The sequence below is a fragment of the Neoarius graeffei genome, chromosome 3, assembly GCF_027579695.1.
Source record: "Neoarius graeffei isolate fNeoGra1 chromosome 3, fNeoGra1.pri, whole genome shotgun sequence".
NCBI classification, from domain to species: Eukaryota; Metazoa; Chordata; class Actinopteri; order Siluriformes; family Ariidae; genus Neoarius; species Neoarius graeffei.
The window spans coordinates 11,363,182-11,383,801 of record NC_083571.1 but is presented as its reverse complement, the minus strand read 5'-3'; the positions used below and the strand labels follow the sequence as shown (position 1 = coordinate 11,383,801).

The following is a 20,620-nucleotide window of genomic DNA, read 5'->3' as shown; positions in this document are numbered from 1 at the left end:
TCACCCGTTGGTATCTGGTGCTCCAACCTTTCAACTTCAAGGTGGTCCACAGGCCGGGGGCGCAGATGGTTGTGGCGGACTTCCTCTCCCGTCAAGGGGGGGGGAGTCGGCTGCGGGCCGGACGGGTGCCCGGCCTGAGTCGGTCGGTGGGGGTATGTGGCAGCGGGGGCGTGGTCAAGCGCCGGTCTGTGACAGGAGGGCGGAGTTGGGGAAGGTAAGTGGCAGAATCGCTTCACCTGAGTGTAATTAACCTGTGTTTTGTGTGTGTTCTCCCCAGTAAACCGCCCTACTTAAGGAGGGAAAGGGAGAGCGGAAGGGAGCTTCTTCCCCGGCAGAGCTGACAGTGTGTGTGTGTGCGTGTCTCTGCCTGTTGGTTTAAATATTGTTCGACTGAAAAGTTCAGCAATAAAGCCTTCTGAGAACCTTGATCTCTGTCCTGCCGTCCTCTGTGCTCCACCCACATGCTATTCTCGCTACATCTACGTTCTAAATATCGTTATCAATCATTCTACGTAAAAATTATGTAGTTCCACGAGATGTGCCACGAGAGTGAAATATACAAGTTACAGCTACTGGCCTAAAAGGAATTATTTAAAAAATTAAATTTTACTATTCAAAGTAATTGGATCAATCAAAAATAAATAAACAACTTTGACTAAAACTATAAAAAATTTGTATGACAATTTTCACAGAGGTTATGTTTAAGGCTAAGGGGAAAGAATTTATAGATATTCTTAGTATAAATACAGAGGTGATTATAGGAAATCGTGCGTGCTGATTGGTTGAGAAATTCGGACGATTTCTTGATAATTACCTCGAGCGACTCAGCAAAATGGCAGCCAATTGCTTCATCACTGTAAGTGAGGAAGAATTACAAATGATGAAAGAAAATGCTGTTCCTAAAAGCACTAAAGATGCTACAAAGTTTGGTCTAAAACTATTCAAAGGGAAGGTGGAATTGTGATTTATTTTATCGATTTAAAAACAAAGTATTTTATGTGACTCGGCGTAGATAAGTGACAAGTCTGCACCATGCCTTTATTACATTTGCATGCCACTTTTGAAGATTGAAATGAATGATTTTTAGTACGATGTTTTGAAAATAATCACCCGTGTACTTACGGGTATACTAAAACAATTCTCCGCCTCAGGCTCAGTGAATAACCTCAACTTCATCTCGGATATTATTCATTTCACCTTCGGTGAATAATTGTTAATTACGACTTCAGTGGTATGAAATTAGACAAAATCCAACCAAAAGTCCACTTATATTTGAGACTAATAAACGCATTTTCCTTGCCCAAAAACAACGAGTATTTATAATGGTATTTATGCAAATTGTTATGGATTTGATCTTGACTTCTGGATTCTGATTGGTTGGAAGGTGTTGATTAATTTTCTGCAGTAGTACACTTTCAAATCACAGGTTTATATGAATGCGCTCATTCTAATATGTTATTGTTTGTGCAGTAACAGCTCATTCACAGGAACTTGTCTGGCTTGAGATTACTGTGTGTAATCATAAGGTGTTTATGTAAACTTCCATTTATGGAAGCAGTCTCCAGTGTCAGTGGTTTGTATCGGTAACATGACAAGCTTTATTTTTGTCAATAGAGTGATAAAAGCAAAGCCGGTAATGGAATGACTGTTTCCAGCTGCTATAACATAAGTGACAATAGGAATGAACTTGTTTCAAGGATGTTCCACAACATTAAATGTAGCCCTGAATGGATAAAAAGTATGAAGTTTGGTTCTGTAATAAAAATACAACCATGGCAACAACAATAACTGTTTTAATGTTGGCAAATTCCTGTGATACTAGAGGAATAAAACATTTTGGGACATGCTGCTATACGAAATTATTTCCTTTATTACATAACAGGCATTTAGCAGATGCTCTTATCCAGAGCAACATACAACAAGGGGGTACATGACACAGTGCTTCTGGAGCAGAGAGGGCCCAACAGTGGCAGCTTGAACCCATGACCTTCAGATCAGTAACCCAGAGCCTTAAGCATTGAGCCACCACAGCCCTGTTTATAGAGTTCATGTCCCAGTGGTTTTTTTAAAATTCCATTCTTAATGAACAAAGTTATAATGTAACACTGCTTTACATTAGTGTTGACTAAACATCGATTGAATCTGCTATACTGACAGATTATTATGAACCAATTTATTTTTGTGTCATTTTTCTTCAAAGTTCTAGATTTCACACAAGCCACCTGAAAAACAAAATGCATTTTTCTTCCATCTAGATTATTTACTTGAATGCGTGACTGGCATCGGTACCACCTACAGAGGGACAAAGAGCAGGACGAAATCAGGAACGCTGTGTCAGCGCTGGGAGAGTACGTTCCCTCACAAGCCAAAGTACGTGTCACTAAAATAATAGTATTCTTACAATACAGATTATGACGAAGGGTTTGAAACATAACTATAATTATTCTATCCACATTCATTGGATATGAACAATTGTGCACTCTGATTGGCTACTGTACTACAAGGCTATCAGCTCATATACTGTGTGTAGAGAAAAACAAAATGGCGGAGCATGTTACAACTCGAAAACAAAATCCCAAAAAATTACAAAAAAGCAACAAAATATGGAATAAAAGTGTTTGATGGTAAGAAGGTATCTTTTTTGTTTTTCAAGAATTATTATTATAGCATTTTTCACAAATTGCTACTGTCATTTTGCCAGTTTGTTTGCATTCTAAGCGGAAATTATTTGCTCAGACGTTTTGTATAAAGTTTTTATTTATCGAATTTGCAAAAAATAAAAATCCTCCATTTCTCAAAATCCAGTGAATGTGGATAGAATTAAATAGTTACTCCATTCAATCTCATCATACATGGCTTCGTGGAATGATTGTTAAGTATACTGTCCTCGCAGCTACACGCCGAATACGTATCCCAAAGCTGACCTGGAGTCCAATTACTGTCGAAACCCAGATGAAGACAGCGGGGGCCCCTGGTGCTACACCCTGGACAAGAATAAGAGATGGGAGCACTGTGACATCCACAGCTGCAGTGGTATAACTGCAATTTCACTTGTAATGCAGAGGACTCAGAGAAGGGGTTAGGATCTATACGCAAGAGGCTTAATGACAAAATCCTCCCAAAAAACAAAGCTTAAATGCCAGTTGGAGTCATACACACAATTACAGATTCAAAACAGGTCAGGAACACAGGTAAGGTCAACATACAGGTAATTGGATATGCAAACAAATCCAACGGGTCCAGGACAGGACTACATATAGTCATACGCAAGCAAGAGCGATCAATAGGATAGAGCTCCCACAAATGAACTGGCCAACAGTAACCATTCAGAATTAGACTGGGTGTTTCATGGCAGGGTCCCCTCTAGTGGCTGACCACAGTGTAACACAAATCAGCCGTAAGGATTGCTCTCATGTCCACATTTGTCTTCACTCTCATTTCTTTTTTTTTTAGGGCCCAAGCACTGGAGGTGCAAGGCCCTATTGTTTTCCTAAAGATTCTTTTTTTTTTCTTCAAGACTCGGCCATTTTTGAGGTGGCCCCCATGGGCAAAAACTCATGAAATTTGGTACACACAACAGTCCTGGCCACCGCTATTCAGGGATAGAGGCTTGTTTTTTCTGGGGGACACCATAGCACTCCCAAATGTCATTGAGACTTTTGCCCGGTATATAGTTTCACCTATCCATGTCAAATTTGGTCAGTGTGTGGGGTGCCCCAAGATGAACAAAACTCTAATGTACATTGTATTAGCCATACTCAACAGGAAGTGAGTTATTTTTGGTTTTGTGCGTTTTGACACGTGTTCGATTTTGACATACTCCACCTAGGCGGCTTGTTGGATTCATATCATATTTGGTATATGTGATGTCAAGATGGGGAGGCACGGTGGTGTAGTGGTTAGCACTGTCGCCTCATAGCAAGAAGGTCCGGGTTCGAGCCCCGTGGCCGGCGAGAGCCTTTCTGTGCGGAGTTTGCATGTTCTCCCCGTGTCCGCGTGGGTTTCCTCCGGGTGCTCTGGTTTCCCCCCACAGTCCAAAGACGTGCAGGTTAGGTTAACTGGTAACTCTAAATTGACCGTAGGTGTGAATGTGAGTGTGAATGGTTGTCTGTGTCTATGTGTCAGCCCTGTGATGACCTGGCGACTTGTCCAGGGTGTACCCCGCCTTTCGCCCGTAGTCAGCTGGGATAGGCTCCAGCTTGCCTGCGACCCTGTAGAACAGGATAAAGCAGCTAGAGATAATGAGATGAGATGATGTCAGGATGTTCCTGATTTTGAATTGTGAAAGGATTTGCAATGTCTTGCAAGATGTTGAAAAGGCAAAACAATAAATGTATATGTTAAGCCATGCAAACAGGAAATGTGTGCCTAAAAACTCATCACGGGTGGTGCACACATCAGATACCCAGGCTTTTGTCGCACATCTCAGATGTGTGTGCATTGTATGAAGATCATGTGTGATGGGTTGTGGAACCGGAGGTGCTCAGGCCCTTCATTGCTGCTTGCGTCTATATTTTCATTTTGAATCTTTCTATAAAATCTATTTAACCCTTTTATGCACTGCTTATTGTTTTATACATGGGCTTAATTGTTTGTTTGTTTACAATTTTATATTTTGATACATGTTGAATATCAACATTCTGGCACAAGCATACATTCCCTATCATTTTATCAAACATTCTGGATGAGACGTTCTACACCAATAGCATTTAACCACGCCCACTGCTACAACTATGCTTTTTGAATAAAAATTGATATGTAATAAATAATTTTACCTCGATTTTTGTGACTTGCCTGTTTGATTGTGCAGAACATCACATACAGAGCATTTGAATAAATGTTTGATACGTTGATTTCCATTGTTGCTCATGCTAGAATGTTATATTAACGTTGATTTAACATAAAGGATAAGTTGCATTTGAATGAGATTGGGTTGGAAAAGTGCCATATACATGTGCTCTCGTATGTCTACAGAGGAATGCATCTACTGTAATGGAGAAGATTACAGAGGGAAGATCTCCACTACCAGTGGAGGATTCACCTGTCAACGCTGGGACTCCCAGAAACCTCACAACCACGGATACATTCCCACAGCGTAAAACTTTTACACTGTCTACACATTTATTACATCAGGGTTTCCCCAACTATTTTGTGTTCTTATTGGAATTGCAGAATTTTTGTGAGACTGTGATGGAAATGGCCCATTAAGTTCATTTAATTATATACAGTCAGCTCCATAAGTATTTGGACAGTGACACAGTTTTCATGATTTTGCCTCTGTACACCACCACCACAATGGATTTGGAGTGAAGCCATCAAGATGTGAGATAGATATCTCAGAGGCAGCGGCACGAAGTTTTGGATGGGGAGGGTGACGTGTTGCGCACCAAAGGCGCACCAAATCTAGGGGGGATTTGGAAAAAATATTGGAATTTTTAACCCTCTAAAATGCTATTTCCCACATTTTGAGAGGCAACTTTTGGTGGAGTAAAGCTAAGTTTAATGTCTCTATTAGAGTAAATTTCGTCCATGTATTTTTTTCTATATGAAATAGAACCAATGATAATACCTAAAAACCGATCACATCTCTCGGCAATCCTGTTTTGACCAAGTAATAAGCCCGTGAAAGTAATATTCCCGATCCTTCAAGGACCGTTGTCAGCTCCCGGGAAATCCAACTGACTAGTAATGACCGGTCGTGACCCCAGATCGGGTGCGAATTAATTCTTTTTCTGTTTGTTGTATATTTTTCAAATCAAAACTGTTATAGTGGTGTATTGAAGCATGTATGAATTACATATGTATCGGTAAATTGGAAAAACTACATTTCCTTAGTTTTCTCATGGATCCGCTCCCCCCCACGCACACATACACACACACACACACACACAAAGAAAACACGAGAAAATTTGTCCTCAGTGTACTTGTTGAATTAAAGAGCTAATATAAACCTGCTCAGCTACGTGGTATAAAGCAAGAGCACGAATAACTGTCTTTCATTTAGTCTTCAGTACGAGTTCATGAAGGCATTGGTTGTAGACTTTGTCAATGACATGCCTATGGTAATGGCACGATAATCACTTTCACTCTTTCGCTTTCAATTGGTTGTAGACTTTGTCAATTACATGCCTATGGTAATGGCATGATAATCACTTTCACTCTTTCGCTTTCAATTGGATTCTCTTTCACCATGTTTACTTCTATTTTCAAAGTTTTAGTCCAGCAGAGTTTAGTCTGAATGCCAAATGATATGACCATGTCTAGTTTTGAGTCATTTTAAAAGTCATTTTGTTACAAAGTTACTTGGAACCTTGTACTCAAAATTTTAACTCTATTATATAAAAATAGTTGTATTGTTAATTACGAAATTTCTTATAGACTTATAAACATAGTATAAAAATAGTCAGTGTTGACTTAATGGTTCATGAGTGTTATTGTAGTACAGATATGAGTACCAGTAAGTTGTAACCAACTGGAACATCCTTGCCCCCTGTATTTTTTTCTAGACATGGAACTGACCTGTGTGTGCAACTGTTTTCTTGGGTACAACTTTAAGCATGTTTTACTTAGATAGATATACAACCTTTATTGTCATTCAGCATGCAACAGAATTAAATTTCATTGCAATTTGGCTCAGCACAGAATTAAATATAAATGTATATTAAAATATACAGCAGCAAAAATATTATAAAGTGCAATAGTACAAAGTGACCTGTGGAAGTAGGAATTGTTCAAGTATAAATAGAAGTTTAGAGTTCAGTTTGATTTAGAATTGGATTTGGAGTTCAGCAGTCTAGTGACATGGGGGGAAAAGCTGTTACAGAACCTGGTGGTCCTGCACCGAATGCTGTGGAACTTCTTTCCAGAGGCCAGGAGGGAGAACAGTCCATAGTGAGGGTGTGAGGGGTCACTGATGATGTTTCTGGCTCAGGGACATGCAGTGCTTAGGTGCGATGTCCTGAATGGAGGGAAGAGAAGTCCCAATTATTTTTTCTGCTGTCCTCACCACTCTCCTCACATTCTTCCAGTCAGAGGCACTCCACCCTCCACACCACACAGAGATGCAGCTGGTCAGAACACTCTCTATGGTGCTTCTGTAGAATGTAGTGAGGATGGGCGGGGGCAGGTGGGCTCTCCTTATCCTATGCAGGAAGTGCAGACACTGCTGTGCCCTCTTGACCAGTGACACAGTGTTCACAGACCAGGTGAGTTTGTCTGTGATGTGCACCCCCAGGAACTTGGTGCTATTGACCACCTCCACAGCCGTGTTGTTGATGAGAAGTGGAGTGTGGCTGGGCTGGTTCTTCCTAAAGTTAACAATGATCTCTTTGGTTTTGTCCACGCTCAGGATCAGGTTGTTTTCTCTGCACCAGCCTACCAGCTGCTCCACCTCCTCTCTGTAGGCCAGGTCGTTGTCATCCCTGATGAGGCCCACCACTTCTGTGTCATCCACAAACTTCATAATGTGGTTACTGGCAGCCCTGGGGATGCAGATGTGTGTCATCAGAGTGAACAGCAAAGGGCTCAGGACACAGCCCTGAGAGGAGCCTGTGCTGAGGGTGATGACACTGGAGGTGTTCTGTCCAACCCACACCGACTGTGGTCTTTCAGTGAGGAAGTCTAGCAGCCAGTTGCACAGGCGGGTGCTGAAGCCCCAGGGTCCCAGTTTGTTCACCAGATGCTGTGGAATGATGGTATATAATGCTGAACTGAAGTCCAGGAACAGCATCCGCACATGAGTGTTCTTCTCCTCCAGGTGTGCAAGGCTCAGGTGAAGAGCAGAGGAGATGGTGTCCTCAGTGGAGCGGTTTGGCCGGTAAGCAAACTGGAAGAGGTCCGAAACGTGGGAGGGATCCTGGAGGTGATGTGCTCCTTTACCAGCCTCTCAAAGCACTTCATCATAATGGAAGTGCATGTGACAGGCTGGTAGTTTTTGAGTGATGTGATTTGAGTTTTTTTTGTCACTGGGATGATGGTGGCAGTCTTGAAACATGATGGGACTTTGGTTTGATCCAGTGAGGTGTTGAAAATGTCTGTTAGAACATAAGCCAGCTGGTCTGCACATTCCATGAGCACCCGACCAGGAATATTATCGGGGCCCGGGACCTTCCGTGTGTTGACTCTCCTCAGAGTCCTCCACACCTCAGCTGTATCAAGACAGAGTGCCTTTTCATCCTGATGGGGAACAGCTTTCTCCAGAGGAGTGCTATTTAGTGCCTCAAACCTTCCAAAGAAGTTGTTGAGTTCATTGAGGAAGTCTGCGTCATCATCACACTCGGGAGGGGCTATCCTGTAGTTTGTGATAGCCCGTATGCCTTGCCACATATCCCTGGTGCTAGCGGCATCATGAAAAAAGTCCTGGATTTTTTGACTGTGAGTGTGCTTTGCTAGTCAAGTTGGCTCTTGCTGTTCTCAGTGCCTTCTTGTCGCCAGACTTGAAGGCTGAGTCAAGTCAACTTTATTGTCAAATATGCTATACATGCTCGACATACAGCACAGATGAAATTTCAGTCCTCTCTGACCCACGGTGCAAACAGGCAATGCAATAAATAAAAATAGAATAATTGAAATAAACAATATAAACAGTATAAACACTTTATATAAGAACTAGACATAGACTAAACACACACACACACACACACACACACACACACACATATATAAATTGGAGCAAAAGGACATAAAAATAAACAGTCAAGGGCACTTGAGTTCCGTGCCTTTAGCATTTTGCGTACTTCATCAGTCATCCAGGGTTTTTGGTTGGCCCGGGTGGTGATGATCTTTATGTCGCTGACGTCATCCATGCATTTGTTGATGGAGGCTGACACAGACATGGCATACTCATCTATGTTGGTATGATCATTGTAAGTGGCAGCTGCCTTGAACATGTCCCAGTCCATGCACTCAAAACAGTCCTGTAGTGCCTCCATAGCCCCCTCAAACCACACCCTCACCTGCTTCACTGTAGGTTTTCATCTGATCAGCAGGGGCTTATATGCAGAGATTAGCATAATGGAAAAATGGTCAGAAGAGCCGAGGTGGGGGCGGGGGCCTGCTCTGAATGCATCCTTCATGTTGGTGTAGGCCAAGTCTAATGTGTTTGCTACCCTGGTTGCACAGTCCACATGCTGGTGAAAATTAGGGAGAACTGTCTTCATGTTGGCCTGGTTAAAATCCCCAGCCACAATTAAAAGGCCCTCAGTGTGAGCGGATTGCAACTTACTGATAGTCTGGTAGAGAACACACATAGCCTCCTTTGTGTTAGCGCTGGGGGCCATGTACACAGCAGTGATGGAAACTAAAGTAAACTCCCTGGGCAGATAGAATGGTCGACAGCAGGGGTTTTCATAGTGTGGAAGAGTCAGCCCCCCCTCGGAGAGCAAATAAACAACAGCGCCCCCCCCCTTACAATTTTTGTTGTTGCTATACTTAATGTTCCATTCGTATTTTTAAAAAAATTGTTGTTGTACACATTTTTCTTTTTTTCTTTTTCACATATTAAACATCTGTGCTTTTTAAAACATCTTGTTTTACACATTTTAAACATCTCATAGCATCGTTAGCTAGCACCTCTTGGCAGACAACACACTGTGGCAGTGGAGCATCTTCAGATCCAGTCCATGAAAATCCAAACTTTAAATAATCGTGGTCATACTTCCTTCTTTTTCCAGTCCCCCAGGATTCCACGGGCCTTTTTTGTGATTGTTGCGGGCTAAAATGTCTGATGTTGCAGGGGTTTTCCAAAAAATTGAGATGAAAGTTGCGGTGTTGTTTAGGTTTTTGTTGTGATTACATTGCGGGAGGAAGTGAAAGTTGCGAGAAATTGTTGCGATTTTCTCTTTTTGTGATTAAAATTGAGTGATATGTTAAATATTAAGTTATTACTGAAAAACTATTGATTAAAAAAATAAAGACACTGAGAAATGGTCCTATAAACAACTTTACCAATATAAAAGATTACCAGGACTACAAAAATGCAGAAAAATAGGCTTTACTTATCCAAATACACCTGTTGGTTCAAAGTGCATAGAACCTCACAGCACAACATGAAGTTACCTTAAAATATAATATTTTAAGCCTCAGCTTTCATGTAAGAAAAAAAAACTATTAATACTAGTACTGTGTGCAGGCAGTCTCTCCTGAAGACTAAATTAAACAATAATTATAAACTAATAAAATAAATGGCTCAGGCTTCATAGAAGAAAAAAAACAATTTGAACAGAATCTCACAGTATGATGCTGAAGCTGCCTAAACAATGGAAAATAAAATACCATTTTGGCAAAAATGTTGGCATCCATTAATTTCTTGTATTAAGTAAAAAAAAAATAAAGTGCACACAGTCCTTCACTGTAAACACAACACACTTTCAGTAACAGAATTTAAGCCTACATAAACACTGACTCGCACATCATGCAATGTTGCCAGATACTGCTGACGTTTTCCAGTCCAAAATATGTTCAAAACCCACCAAAATGCACTTGAAACCGCCCAATCTGGCAACAATGCGCGCATGCTGCTTCTCTTGAACGTATACACGGAAGTAAGGCGGAAGGTAGTTTGTTGACGTCACCTCAAGATGACGTCAACGATTGGTCAAATTTGCAGGAAAGTTGCGGTGATTGGATATAATTGCAACACCGCCCTGAATTCACGGGGATTGGTTGAATTTGCACTGAAGTTGCAAATCGCAACATCCTGGAGGCTCTGTTTTTTTGCTAAGTTTGCTAAGTGACCAAAGGCGGAAGTGCAGCTGTCGTGGGTGGCTAACTGTAGACCAGGGCTTTTCAAAGTGTGGGGCGCGCCCCCCCCCGGGGGGCGCGCCCCACACTTTGAAAAGCCCTGGTCTACAGTTTACAGTGAAAAGCTCAATGTCCGGTGAGCAATGGCTTGAGACAAACTTAGCATTTTTACACCAATTGTTATTAATGTACGGTAGATACACAAACCACCTCCTCGGGATTTACTGCTTAGTGCACAGCTCCTGTCAGCACGAAATGTAGCTAGCGCCTCGATGCTGACAACATTGTCCGGGATTGATGAGTTAAGCCATGTCTCTGTCAGAATTATTGCGCAGCAGTTCCTCATCTCTCGTTTTGTTGTTAATTCCAGCTGCAGATGATCTATTTTGTTCTCCAGGGAGCGAACGTTAGAGAGGAAGATGGATGGAAGCGGCATTTTATAGGGGTTAGCTTTTAACTTAGCTGTTAGCCCCCCATGACAGCTGCACTTCCGCCTTTGGTCACACTGTCTCCGCTTGCTCCTCTGTTGGCTTATGCTGCTAGGGGAGTCTGCTGCACCATAGATCCCTGGGTCTTGCCGGCGTAGCACTCTGAGGCTACGCAAACACTCTCGACTAGCTGTGTCTACGAAGCTGAAGTCACTGGATGATCATAATTCCAGCAAGTGCTGATGACCATATACTAACTTACTGAGAGTACTGACTATTACTGACATCCTAGGCGGCATATTTTGATTGGAAAATCCGTAACTGTTGTGAGCCCATGCAGCCGCAGCCGAACAGGGCGCCACCATCTTGGAAATACTTGAATCTGACATTTTCTTGTAAATTATATTCAATTTGTCGTGTAATTAGCAACTCATGTCTTGTGTAATTTGGCCTTTGAAGATCACAAAAATGTGCCTGGAAATAGCTGAGAAGCTATCTCCAGGCATCTAAAGTCCTTCAGCTTCCGGGGTCCTAAGGTGGGCCCCAGACCCCTGGTCACATTGTTCCAGGCCTTTGGCCCATCATTCAGACAGGCTGAAATTTGGGCAGACAGACAACATTTCAGACTTGTCTGTCCTGTGACAGTCTGCTTAAAATTCCTTATTTCCCACACTGTAATAACTTATTGTATTTCCAGAATTATTACACTGTAGACTACATGTAAAGGGTGTGCGTCATCCTTTTACGGTTATGGTATCATTAACACACATGTTCACAAGCCAAAATGATCAGATGCTGCAGCAGACTTACTGCGTAAACACACGTCAGCTGTCCGATTATTGCTCGTATTCATTAATAGGGTATCCCTGTATTTACTATACCCTGTGTGTGTACATGTGCTGTTTGGGGGTGAGCCTCACATTGATTTTTATGAAAACAGCTGGATAGGTCTGTGATAGATGTTGATTTTTGCAACGGATCTGAAGAATATCTGCTTGAAATCCCCTGAGTCTTGGGAACTGAGCTTCTGGTGGCCCCCTGGAACCCCACCCTTACTGGGTTGATGCTCCCCCCTTTCCATTTTCCTGGATCTGACCCTGCCTACCTCCTCTAGAGTGTTCTTGACTTGGCTAGATGTTGTGAAGGAGTTTTTCCTTCACCAAGGAAAGAATTATGTGATCATCCACTTTAGTTGTATTCCATAGTCTTCCAGGACCAATCTTCTTTTGCTGTTCCTGAGTTCTTCAGCGCACTCCTTCTTTTAAAGAATATATCAAATTGTTGATTTGGCCACTCAAAGTTTCTGCTCCTTGATAGGTCTGTTTCTTCTCTTTCCTTCACCAAGGAAAGAATTATGTGATCATCCACTTTAGTTGTATTCCATAGTCTTCCAGGACCAATCTTCTTTTGCTGTTCCTGAGTTCTTCAGCGCACTCCTTCTTTTAAAGAATATATCAAATTGTTGATTTGGCCACTCAGAGTTTCTGCTCCTTGATAGGTCTGTTTCTTCTCTTTGATAAGTCCAGCCTAATGTCAGTAAGCCCGCCAAAACTGTCCAAACTACAAACATGGACACCATGGACTACACTTCCCATAACTCACAGCACCCTGTCTCCCGACTATTGAACCCAGCTGTCTCTCATCATTCCAATTAGTCCTCCTGCCTATATAAACCTTTCTCTCACACCACTCCAATGCAAAGTATCGTTTTGCCTTTATCAGTTCATACCAAGCCTTGTAGTTTTCTGACTGACTCTCATTCTTCTGACTCTTGCTTCCCTGTTTTCCATTTATGCTCTTTGTCTATTCTCTGTTACACTGTTTGCCGATCGCCTGACCCTCGCTAGTTCTATGACTCTGTTTCTCGTCTCGTGTTTTGGCTCTGACACTATCTGCTCCTTGTCCCTCTTCTGCGAATACATCCATAAGTGTCTGCACCATGACAGGATACTTCGCTGCCATGGATGTAGTGGAAGAGGCAAAGCGAATTGCTCTTAATGCCCAAGGATGCTTATTAGGAGAGCATCAGCAGATGCTAGCCGACCTCAGCACCAAAATGGCCCAGCTAGCAACTGTGATGTCGCAGGCCCTTATAACTCGTCCTGAGTCATCTCCGAGCCCAGCGCTACAACTTCTGGCTCCGGAAAAGTTCGCTGGAGATCTGCTCACCTGCAAAGGCTTCCTTCTCCAATGCTCCATGTACTTCATGGCTCTACCTAGCATATCTGACAAGCACAAGATTGCCAAGTTCCTCTCCTTCCTTACGGGAAAAGCACTGAGATGGGTCAGTGCAGTTTGGAGTAAGGGCAGCGAGCCGACAAAGTCTTATGAACAATTTCTCACTCTACGTATTCAAAAGAGTTTTTGACCACGAACGCGAGGGGACTGAAGTAGGTGAAAGTTTACTCACTATATCACAGAGCTCCAGAAGTGTGGCAGGGTATGTTCTGGAATTCAGAACAATGGCGACCGCTAGAGGATGGAATGATCCCACTCCGAAAGCTGTATTTCGCCAAGGTTTGTGTCCTGAAATTCTAAGTGAACTCACCTGCTGTGATGAACAACTCACTCTCGATTCTCTCATCAACCTCGCTATTCACCTAGGCAATCTCTTGGCTCATTGACCCTCTCTACAAGAGGGTCAACCGGAGCCAGTTTCGGAGGAAAGTTCTGCCATGGACGTCTTACGCACTCGGTTAACTTGATCTGAATGTGCCAGAAGGAGGGAGGAGGGACTGTGTTTCTCCTGCAGTAGCCCTGAACATCACCTGAATTGTTGTCCCGTTCATCCTTCTCGCTCATCTCCTACGCAACGTAAGTCCTATAAGAAGGTTCAATTCCAAATTGTTCAAAGTTCCAGTACTTTAAAAGTTGGCTACTTCTACCCATATCCTCTCTGCTTTCATTGATTCAGGGGCAGAGGGGAACTTCATCAGCAATTCCATTATGCAGAAGTTCAATTTGCCAACAGCCCTGCTTCACAGTGTGCTCAGTATTTGCACCATTGATGGAGGACCAATAGGAAACGGCTTTGTCTCCCTTCGCACATCTCCTCTCTGCATCCAAGTGGGTGCTATTCACTCAGAGCATATCTCACTCTATGTCACTACTCCTGTAAGTCACAATATCATCCTTGGCTACCCTTGGCTCCAGCTTCACGACCTTCTCATCTCATGGCAGAACAAGGACATTCTATAGTGGTCACCTGCATGCTTTCAAGGCTACATTGCCCAACCTCAAGTCACTCTTGCATCCAACTCTGTGGAGAGCCCTCAGCCTGACACTCTGGACAACATTCCCGAATGTTATCTTGACCTCAAGGAGGTTTTCAGCAAGAGAAGAGCCTGTGGTCTCCCACCTTACAGACCATACAACTGTGCTGTTGACCTCCTGCCAGGCATGTCACCACCTCGGGGACATATCTACCCTTTGTCTCAGAAGGAACAAGCAGCTTTGGAGGAGTATATTCAGGAGGCTCTCAAGCAGGGTTACATCCACCCTTCTAGGTCGTCAGCCTCGGCAAGCTTCTTTTTTGTGGAAAAGCGAGCCAGGGGCCTTTGCCCATTTATTGACTACAGAGGTTTGAACCAGGTATCAGTTAAATACCCTTATCCACTTCCTCTTGTTCCTGCAGCCCTGGAACAACTCAGATCAGCAAAAACTTCTCCAAGCTTGATTTACGCAATGCGCACAATCTCATCAGAATCAAGAAAGGAGATGAATGGAAAACAGCATTCAGCACTACCACCGGTCATTTCGAGTACTGGGTAATGCCGTATGGCCTTTCTTCGGTGCCCAGCGTGTTCCAATGCCTGATCAATGACGTGCTATGGGACATGCTGGGCTGGTATGTTATTGCATATATAGACAACATCTTGATATAGTCCCCAGACGAAAAAAGCCATCAAGTGCATATGAGAACAGTTCTGCAACGCCTGCTCCAGAATCATCTCTATGTGAAAGCAGAAAACTGTGAGTTCCATCAAATGCATATTTCCTTCCTTGGATGTCATCAGTGCCGAGGGAGTTTGTATGAACTTGTCAAAAGTCTCTGCAGTTATGTTGTGGCCCATTCCCACTTCCATCAAAGAACTACAGCACTTTCTAGGTTTTGCAAACTTTTATCGCCAGTTTATCAGAGGGTTCAGCTCTATTGCCGATCCTTTGATGGCACTCCAAGAAAGGATCCAAGCACCTTCAATGGAACTTCTCAGCAGAAGAAGCTTTCTGTTGTCTCAAGAAAGCATTCACCTCTGCCCCATCCTACAGCATCCTGACCCTTCCAAGCTGTTCACTCTGGAAGTTGATGCCTCAGACACAGGGGTGGGGCAGTTCTTTCCCAATGTTTCAGGGAGAAACAGAAACTTCATCCAGTGGCCTTCTTTTCGAGGAAACTCATCTGCAGAAAGAAATTATGATGTGGGTAATCGGGAGCCACTTGCTATCAAGCTGGCCCTCGAAGAATGGCGCCACTGGTTGGAAGGTGCCAATTACCCGTTCCTAATCCTAGCAGGCAATAAAAACTTAGAATATCTCCAGAAGGCAAAGCAGTTAAACCCTTGTCAAGCCAGATGGGCCCTCTTCTTCACGAGGTTCAATTTCACCATCTCTTTCCGCCCTGCCTTCAAGAATACTAAGGCTGATGCTCTCTCATGAGTCTCATGTTGGGTTACCGCCCCCAGTCTAATGGACAAGTCGAGAGAGCCAACCAAGAAATCAGCTGCTTCTTGAGGATCTTTTGCATGCGTAACCATGGGGATTGGGCATGCTTCCTACCATGGGCCAAGTATGCACAAAACTCCCTCAAGCACTCTGCAACCCAACTAACACTGTTCCAGTGCATACTCGGCTACCAGCCGCCCCTATTCCCCTGGGATGACACACCCAGTCAGGTTCCAGTCATCGAAGAGTATGCAGATAAGCACCGTGCAGAAACACCAACATACAACCCAGGTGACAGAGTGTAGATAGCAACCAGAAACCTCAGGGAACCCAACTTTTGCAGAAAGCTTCAGCCACATTACATCAGGCCTTGTGCTGGATCACATCAATGAAGTCTCGTACAGGCTAGAACTTCCTCCTCACAGTAGACGGTCACCAACATTTCATGTGTTACACTTCAAGCTTGCCATCCCAGGGCCCCTCGCCGAGAACTTGCCTAACCAACAACACCCAGCTCTCAACATGGAAGGTGAACCCATCTACCAGGTAAACAAGATCCTCAACTCTAGATGTACAAGAGGGCAGATTGAATACCTGGTAGACTGGGAGGGTTACAGGCCTGAAGAACAGAGCTGGGTTCCAGCCAAAGACATCCTAGATCAGCTCCTCAAGCAAGAATACCATGCTCTACACCCAGACAAACCTGCACCCAGAGGTACCGTAGGGGGCACCCTAGAAAGACTATAGCTCCCTGTGGGAGCTCTTTTGGGGGGCTTTGTCAGTAAGCCCACCGAAACTGTACAAACTACAAACATGGACACCATGGACTACACTTCCCATAACTCTCAGCATCCTCTGTCTCCAGACTATTGAATCCAGCTGTCTCTCATCATTTCAATTAGTCCCCCTGCCTATATAAACCTCTCTCTCAACCACTCCAATGCAAAGTATTGTTTTGCCTTTATCAGTTTATACCAAGCCTTGTAGTTTTCTGACTGACTCTCGTTCTTCTGACTCTTGCTTCTCTATTTTCCATTTATGCTCTTTGTCTATTCCCTGTTACACTGTTTGCCGATCACCTGACCCTCGCTAGTTCTACGACTCTGTTTCTCGTCTCGCGTTTTGACTCTGACACTGTCTGCTCCTCATCCCTCTTCTGCGAATACATCCATAAGTGCCTGCACCATGACACCTAATGATGGCCTCATTCACTTGCATCGACGCCTCTTTGGGCCACATGTTGAGAGTTCCTATGAACAGCTGCCAAATGCAAATTCAACACTTGGAATCAACTCCAGATCTTTTATCTCCTTGATTTGTCATCAAATAACAAGGAAACAGGCCATAACTGGTCATGAAACTGTTAGTAGCAGCCTTTTCAGTTCCCCCTTTTGTTCCCTGGTTGGCTTCTACTGGCGACCAAGTTGGATATGTCTTGACATGTGCAGATGAAAGATGATTAATAAAAGTTGATCCAGTCAGTTCAATGACCATTTGTCACAAAACGTAGGATATTACAGATAACTTGTAAAATAAAATGAAAAAGGAATTAATCCGAGTGGCAGCTCCACATGACACAGCACACACGTCATGGCATGATCAAAAGACTGTTTGCTCACTCAGCCACACCCAGATGCTGTGACTTCCTAGCTCTAATGGCCTTCACCCTTGGGTTTCACCTTTAGCTTCCAAATTATCCTCTAGAAGAAGCCTTTTATAAGTAATACCGGACAATGTGCAATATAATATGCAATATAAAGTGCAATATCTTTCCTGCTTCCCCCCCCACACACTTACCCTAACCCCACTTCTCCCCCCTCCCCCTTCCTCTCTTCCCCATATCTTATTCTTTTATATTTGTATATGTAAATACTTAATTTATTTTGATTTATCTAGAAGTTTTCTCTATTTCTTTTCTCTGTTTATCTGTAATGATGCTGCTGGAATCTTAATTTCCCTGAGGGAACCCTCCCAAAGGGATCAATAAAGTTTTATCTAATCTAATCTAATCTTTGTCACATGCACACTCAAGTGCAGTGAAATTCATCCTCTGCATTTAACCCATCTGAAGCAGTGAACACACACAAGTGAGCAATGGGCAGCTATGCTACAGCATCCGGGGAGCATTTTGGGGGTTAGTGGCCTTGCTCAGGGCACTTCAGTCCAAGCCCACACCCATGTTACCCTAACTGCATGTCTTTGAACTGTGGGGGGTAGACAGACCTGTGGCCATATACTGTAGAAACAAACACTCACACAGACACAAACTCACACATTAATAATAATAATGAAAATCAACTTAACACAGGGCGGCACGGTGGTGTAGTGGTTAGCACTGTCGCCTCACAGCAAGAAGGTCCGGGTTCGAGCCCCGTGGCCGGCGAGGGCCTTTCTGTGTGGAGTTTGCATGTTCTCCCCGTGTCCGCGTGGGTTTCCTCCGGGTGCTCCGGTTTCCCCCACAGTCCAAAGACATGCAGGTTAGGTTAACTGGTGACTCTAAATTGACTGTAGGTGTGAATGTGAGTGTGAATGGTTGTCTGTGTCTATGTGTCAGCCCTGTGATGACCTGGCGACTTGTCCAGGGTGTACCCCACCTTTCGCCCGTAGTCAGCTGGGATAGGCTCCAGCTTGCCTGCGACCCTGTAGAACAGGATAAAGCGGCTAGAGATAATGAGATGAGAACACGCTGTGTTGTGTTCGGGGATCAGGTCATCGAGGCCCCTGCCTTCGACTGCCGCCCAATCCACACTGCACCGGCCCCCTACGGCTACCTCTGTGGGTGGTGAACCCACAGGAGGTCGGGCCCATGTCACCACTTCGGGCTGAGCCCGGCTGGGCCCTGTTGGCAAAGGCCTGGCCACTAGGAGCTCGCATATGAGCCCCAACCCTGGGCCTGGCTCCAGGGTGGGGCCCTGGCTGCGCCATACCTGTGCATACAAAGGCACCCCTATACCCTGCCAACACTGTTTACAGTGCGGGTGGGGAGCTGTTGACCTCGACTGGGGATATTGTCGGGCGGTGGAAGGAATACTTCGAGGATCTCCTCAATCCCACCATCATGTCTTCCATTGAGGAAGTGGAGGCTGATGACTCAGAGGTGGACTTGTCCATTACACAAGCCGAAGTCACTTAGGTGGTTTGCAAGCTCCTCGGTGACAAGGCACTAGGGGTGGATGAGATCCGCCCTGAATATCTCAAGTCTCTGGATGTTGTGGGGCTGTCTTGGCTGACAACGCCTCTGCAACATCGCGTGGCGGTTGGGGACAGTGCTTCTGGAGTGGCAGACCGGGGTGGTGGTTCCTCTTTTTAAGAAAGGGGACCGGAGAGTGTGCTCCAATTATAGGAGAATCACACTTCTCAGCTTCCCCGGGAAGGTTTACTCCAAGGTACTGGAGAGGAGAATTCGGCCAATAGTCGAACCTCAGATCCAGGAGGAACAATGTGGTTTTCGTCCTGGTCGTGGAACACTGGACCAGCTCTATACCCTTCATAGGGTGCTTGAGGGTTCATGGGAGTTTGCCCAACCAGTCCACATGTGCTTTGTGGCTCTGGAGAAGGCATTCGACCATGTCCCTCGTGGTATCCTGTGGGGGGTGCTTCAGGAGTATGGGGTTCGGGGCTCTTTGCTAAGGGCTGTCCGGTTCCTGTATGAATGGAGCAGGAGTCTGGTTCGCATTGCTGGCAGTAAGTCAGACCTGTTCCCAGTGCATGTTGGACTCCGGCAGGGCTGCCCTTTGTCACCGGTTCTGTTCATAATTTTTATGGACAGAATTTCTAGGTGCAGCCATAGGTGGAGGAAAACCTGTTTGAGTCAGCCAGAGGTTTGAGACTGGGACGAAGGTTCATGGTCTAGCAGGACAATGACCCTAAACATACTGCTAAAGCTACACTGGAGTGGTTTAAATGGAAACATTTAAATGGTCTTGGAATGGCCTAATCAAAGCCCAGACCTTAATCCAATTGAGAATCTGTGGCATACAGTAGTGCTTGAAAGTTTGTGAACCCTTTAGAATCTTCTATATTTCTGCATAAATATGACATAAAACATCATCAGATTTTCACACAAGTCCTAAAAGTAGATAAAAGGAACCCAGTTAAACAAATGAGACAAAAATATTATACTTGGTCATTTATTTATTGAGGAAAATGATCCAATATTATATACCCGTGAGTGGCAAAAGTATGTGAACCTTTGCTTTCAGTATCTGGTGTGACCCCCTTGTGCAGCAATAACTGCAACTAAACATTTCCAGTAACTGTTGATCAGTCCTGCACACCGGCTTGGAGGAATTTTAGCCCATTCCTCCATACAGAACAGCTTCAACTCTGGGCTCTTGGTGGGTTTCCCCACAGGAACTGCTCGCTTCAGGTCCTTCCACAACATTTCGATTGGATTAAGGTCAGGACTTTGACTTGGCCATTCCAAAACATTAACTTTATTCTTCTTTAACCATTCTTTGGTAGAACAACTTGTGTGCTTAGGGTCGTTGTCTTGCTGCATGACCCACCTTCTCTTGAGATTCAGTTCATGGACAGATGTTCTGACATTTTCCTTTAGAATTCACTGGTATAATTCAGAATTCATTGTTCCATCAATGATGGCAAGCCATCCTGGCCTAGATGCAGCAAAACAGGCCCAAACATGATGCTACAACCATCATGTTTCACAGATAGGATAAGGTTCTTATGCTGGAATGCAGTGTTTTCCTTTCTCCAAACATAATGCTTCTCATTTAAACCAAAAAGTTCTATTTTGGTCTCATCCATCCACAAAACATTTTTCCAATAGC

General features: G+C 44.0%; 1 protein-coding gene across 1 annotated transcript in view; it reads left to right on the top strand.

Annotated features, from left to right (window-relative positions):
- plg (plasminogen) overlaps positions 1 to 20,620 on the top strand; it is an 83,971-nt gene that overhangs the window by 29,102 nt on the left and 34,249 nt on the right. Inside the window, exons 5-7 of the mRNA XM_060915612.1 lie at positions 2,256 to 2,370; positions 2,894 to 3,033; positions 4,975 to 5,095. Of these exons, the coding sequence (XP_060771595.1) occupies positions 2,256 to 2,370; positions 2,894 to 3,033; positions 4,975 to 5,095 (376 nt within the window). The remainder of the gene's footprint in view (positions 1 to 2,255; positions 2,371 to 2,893; positions 3,034 to 4,974; positions 5,096 to 20,620) is intronic.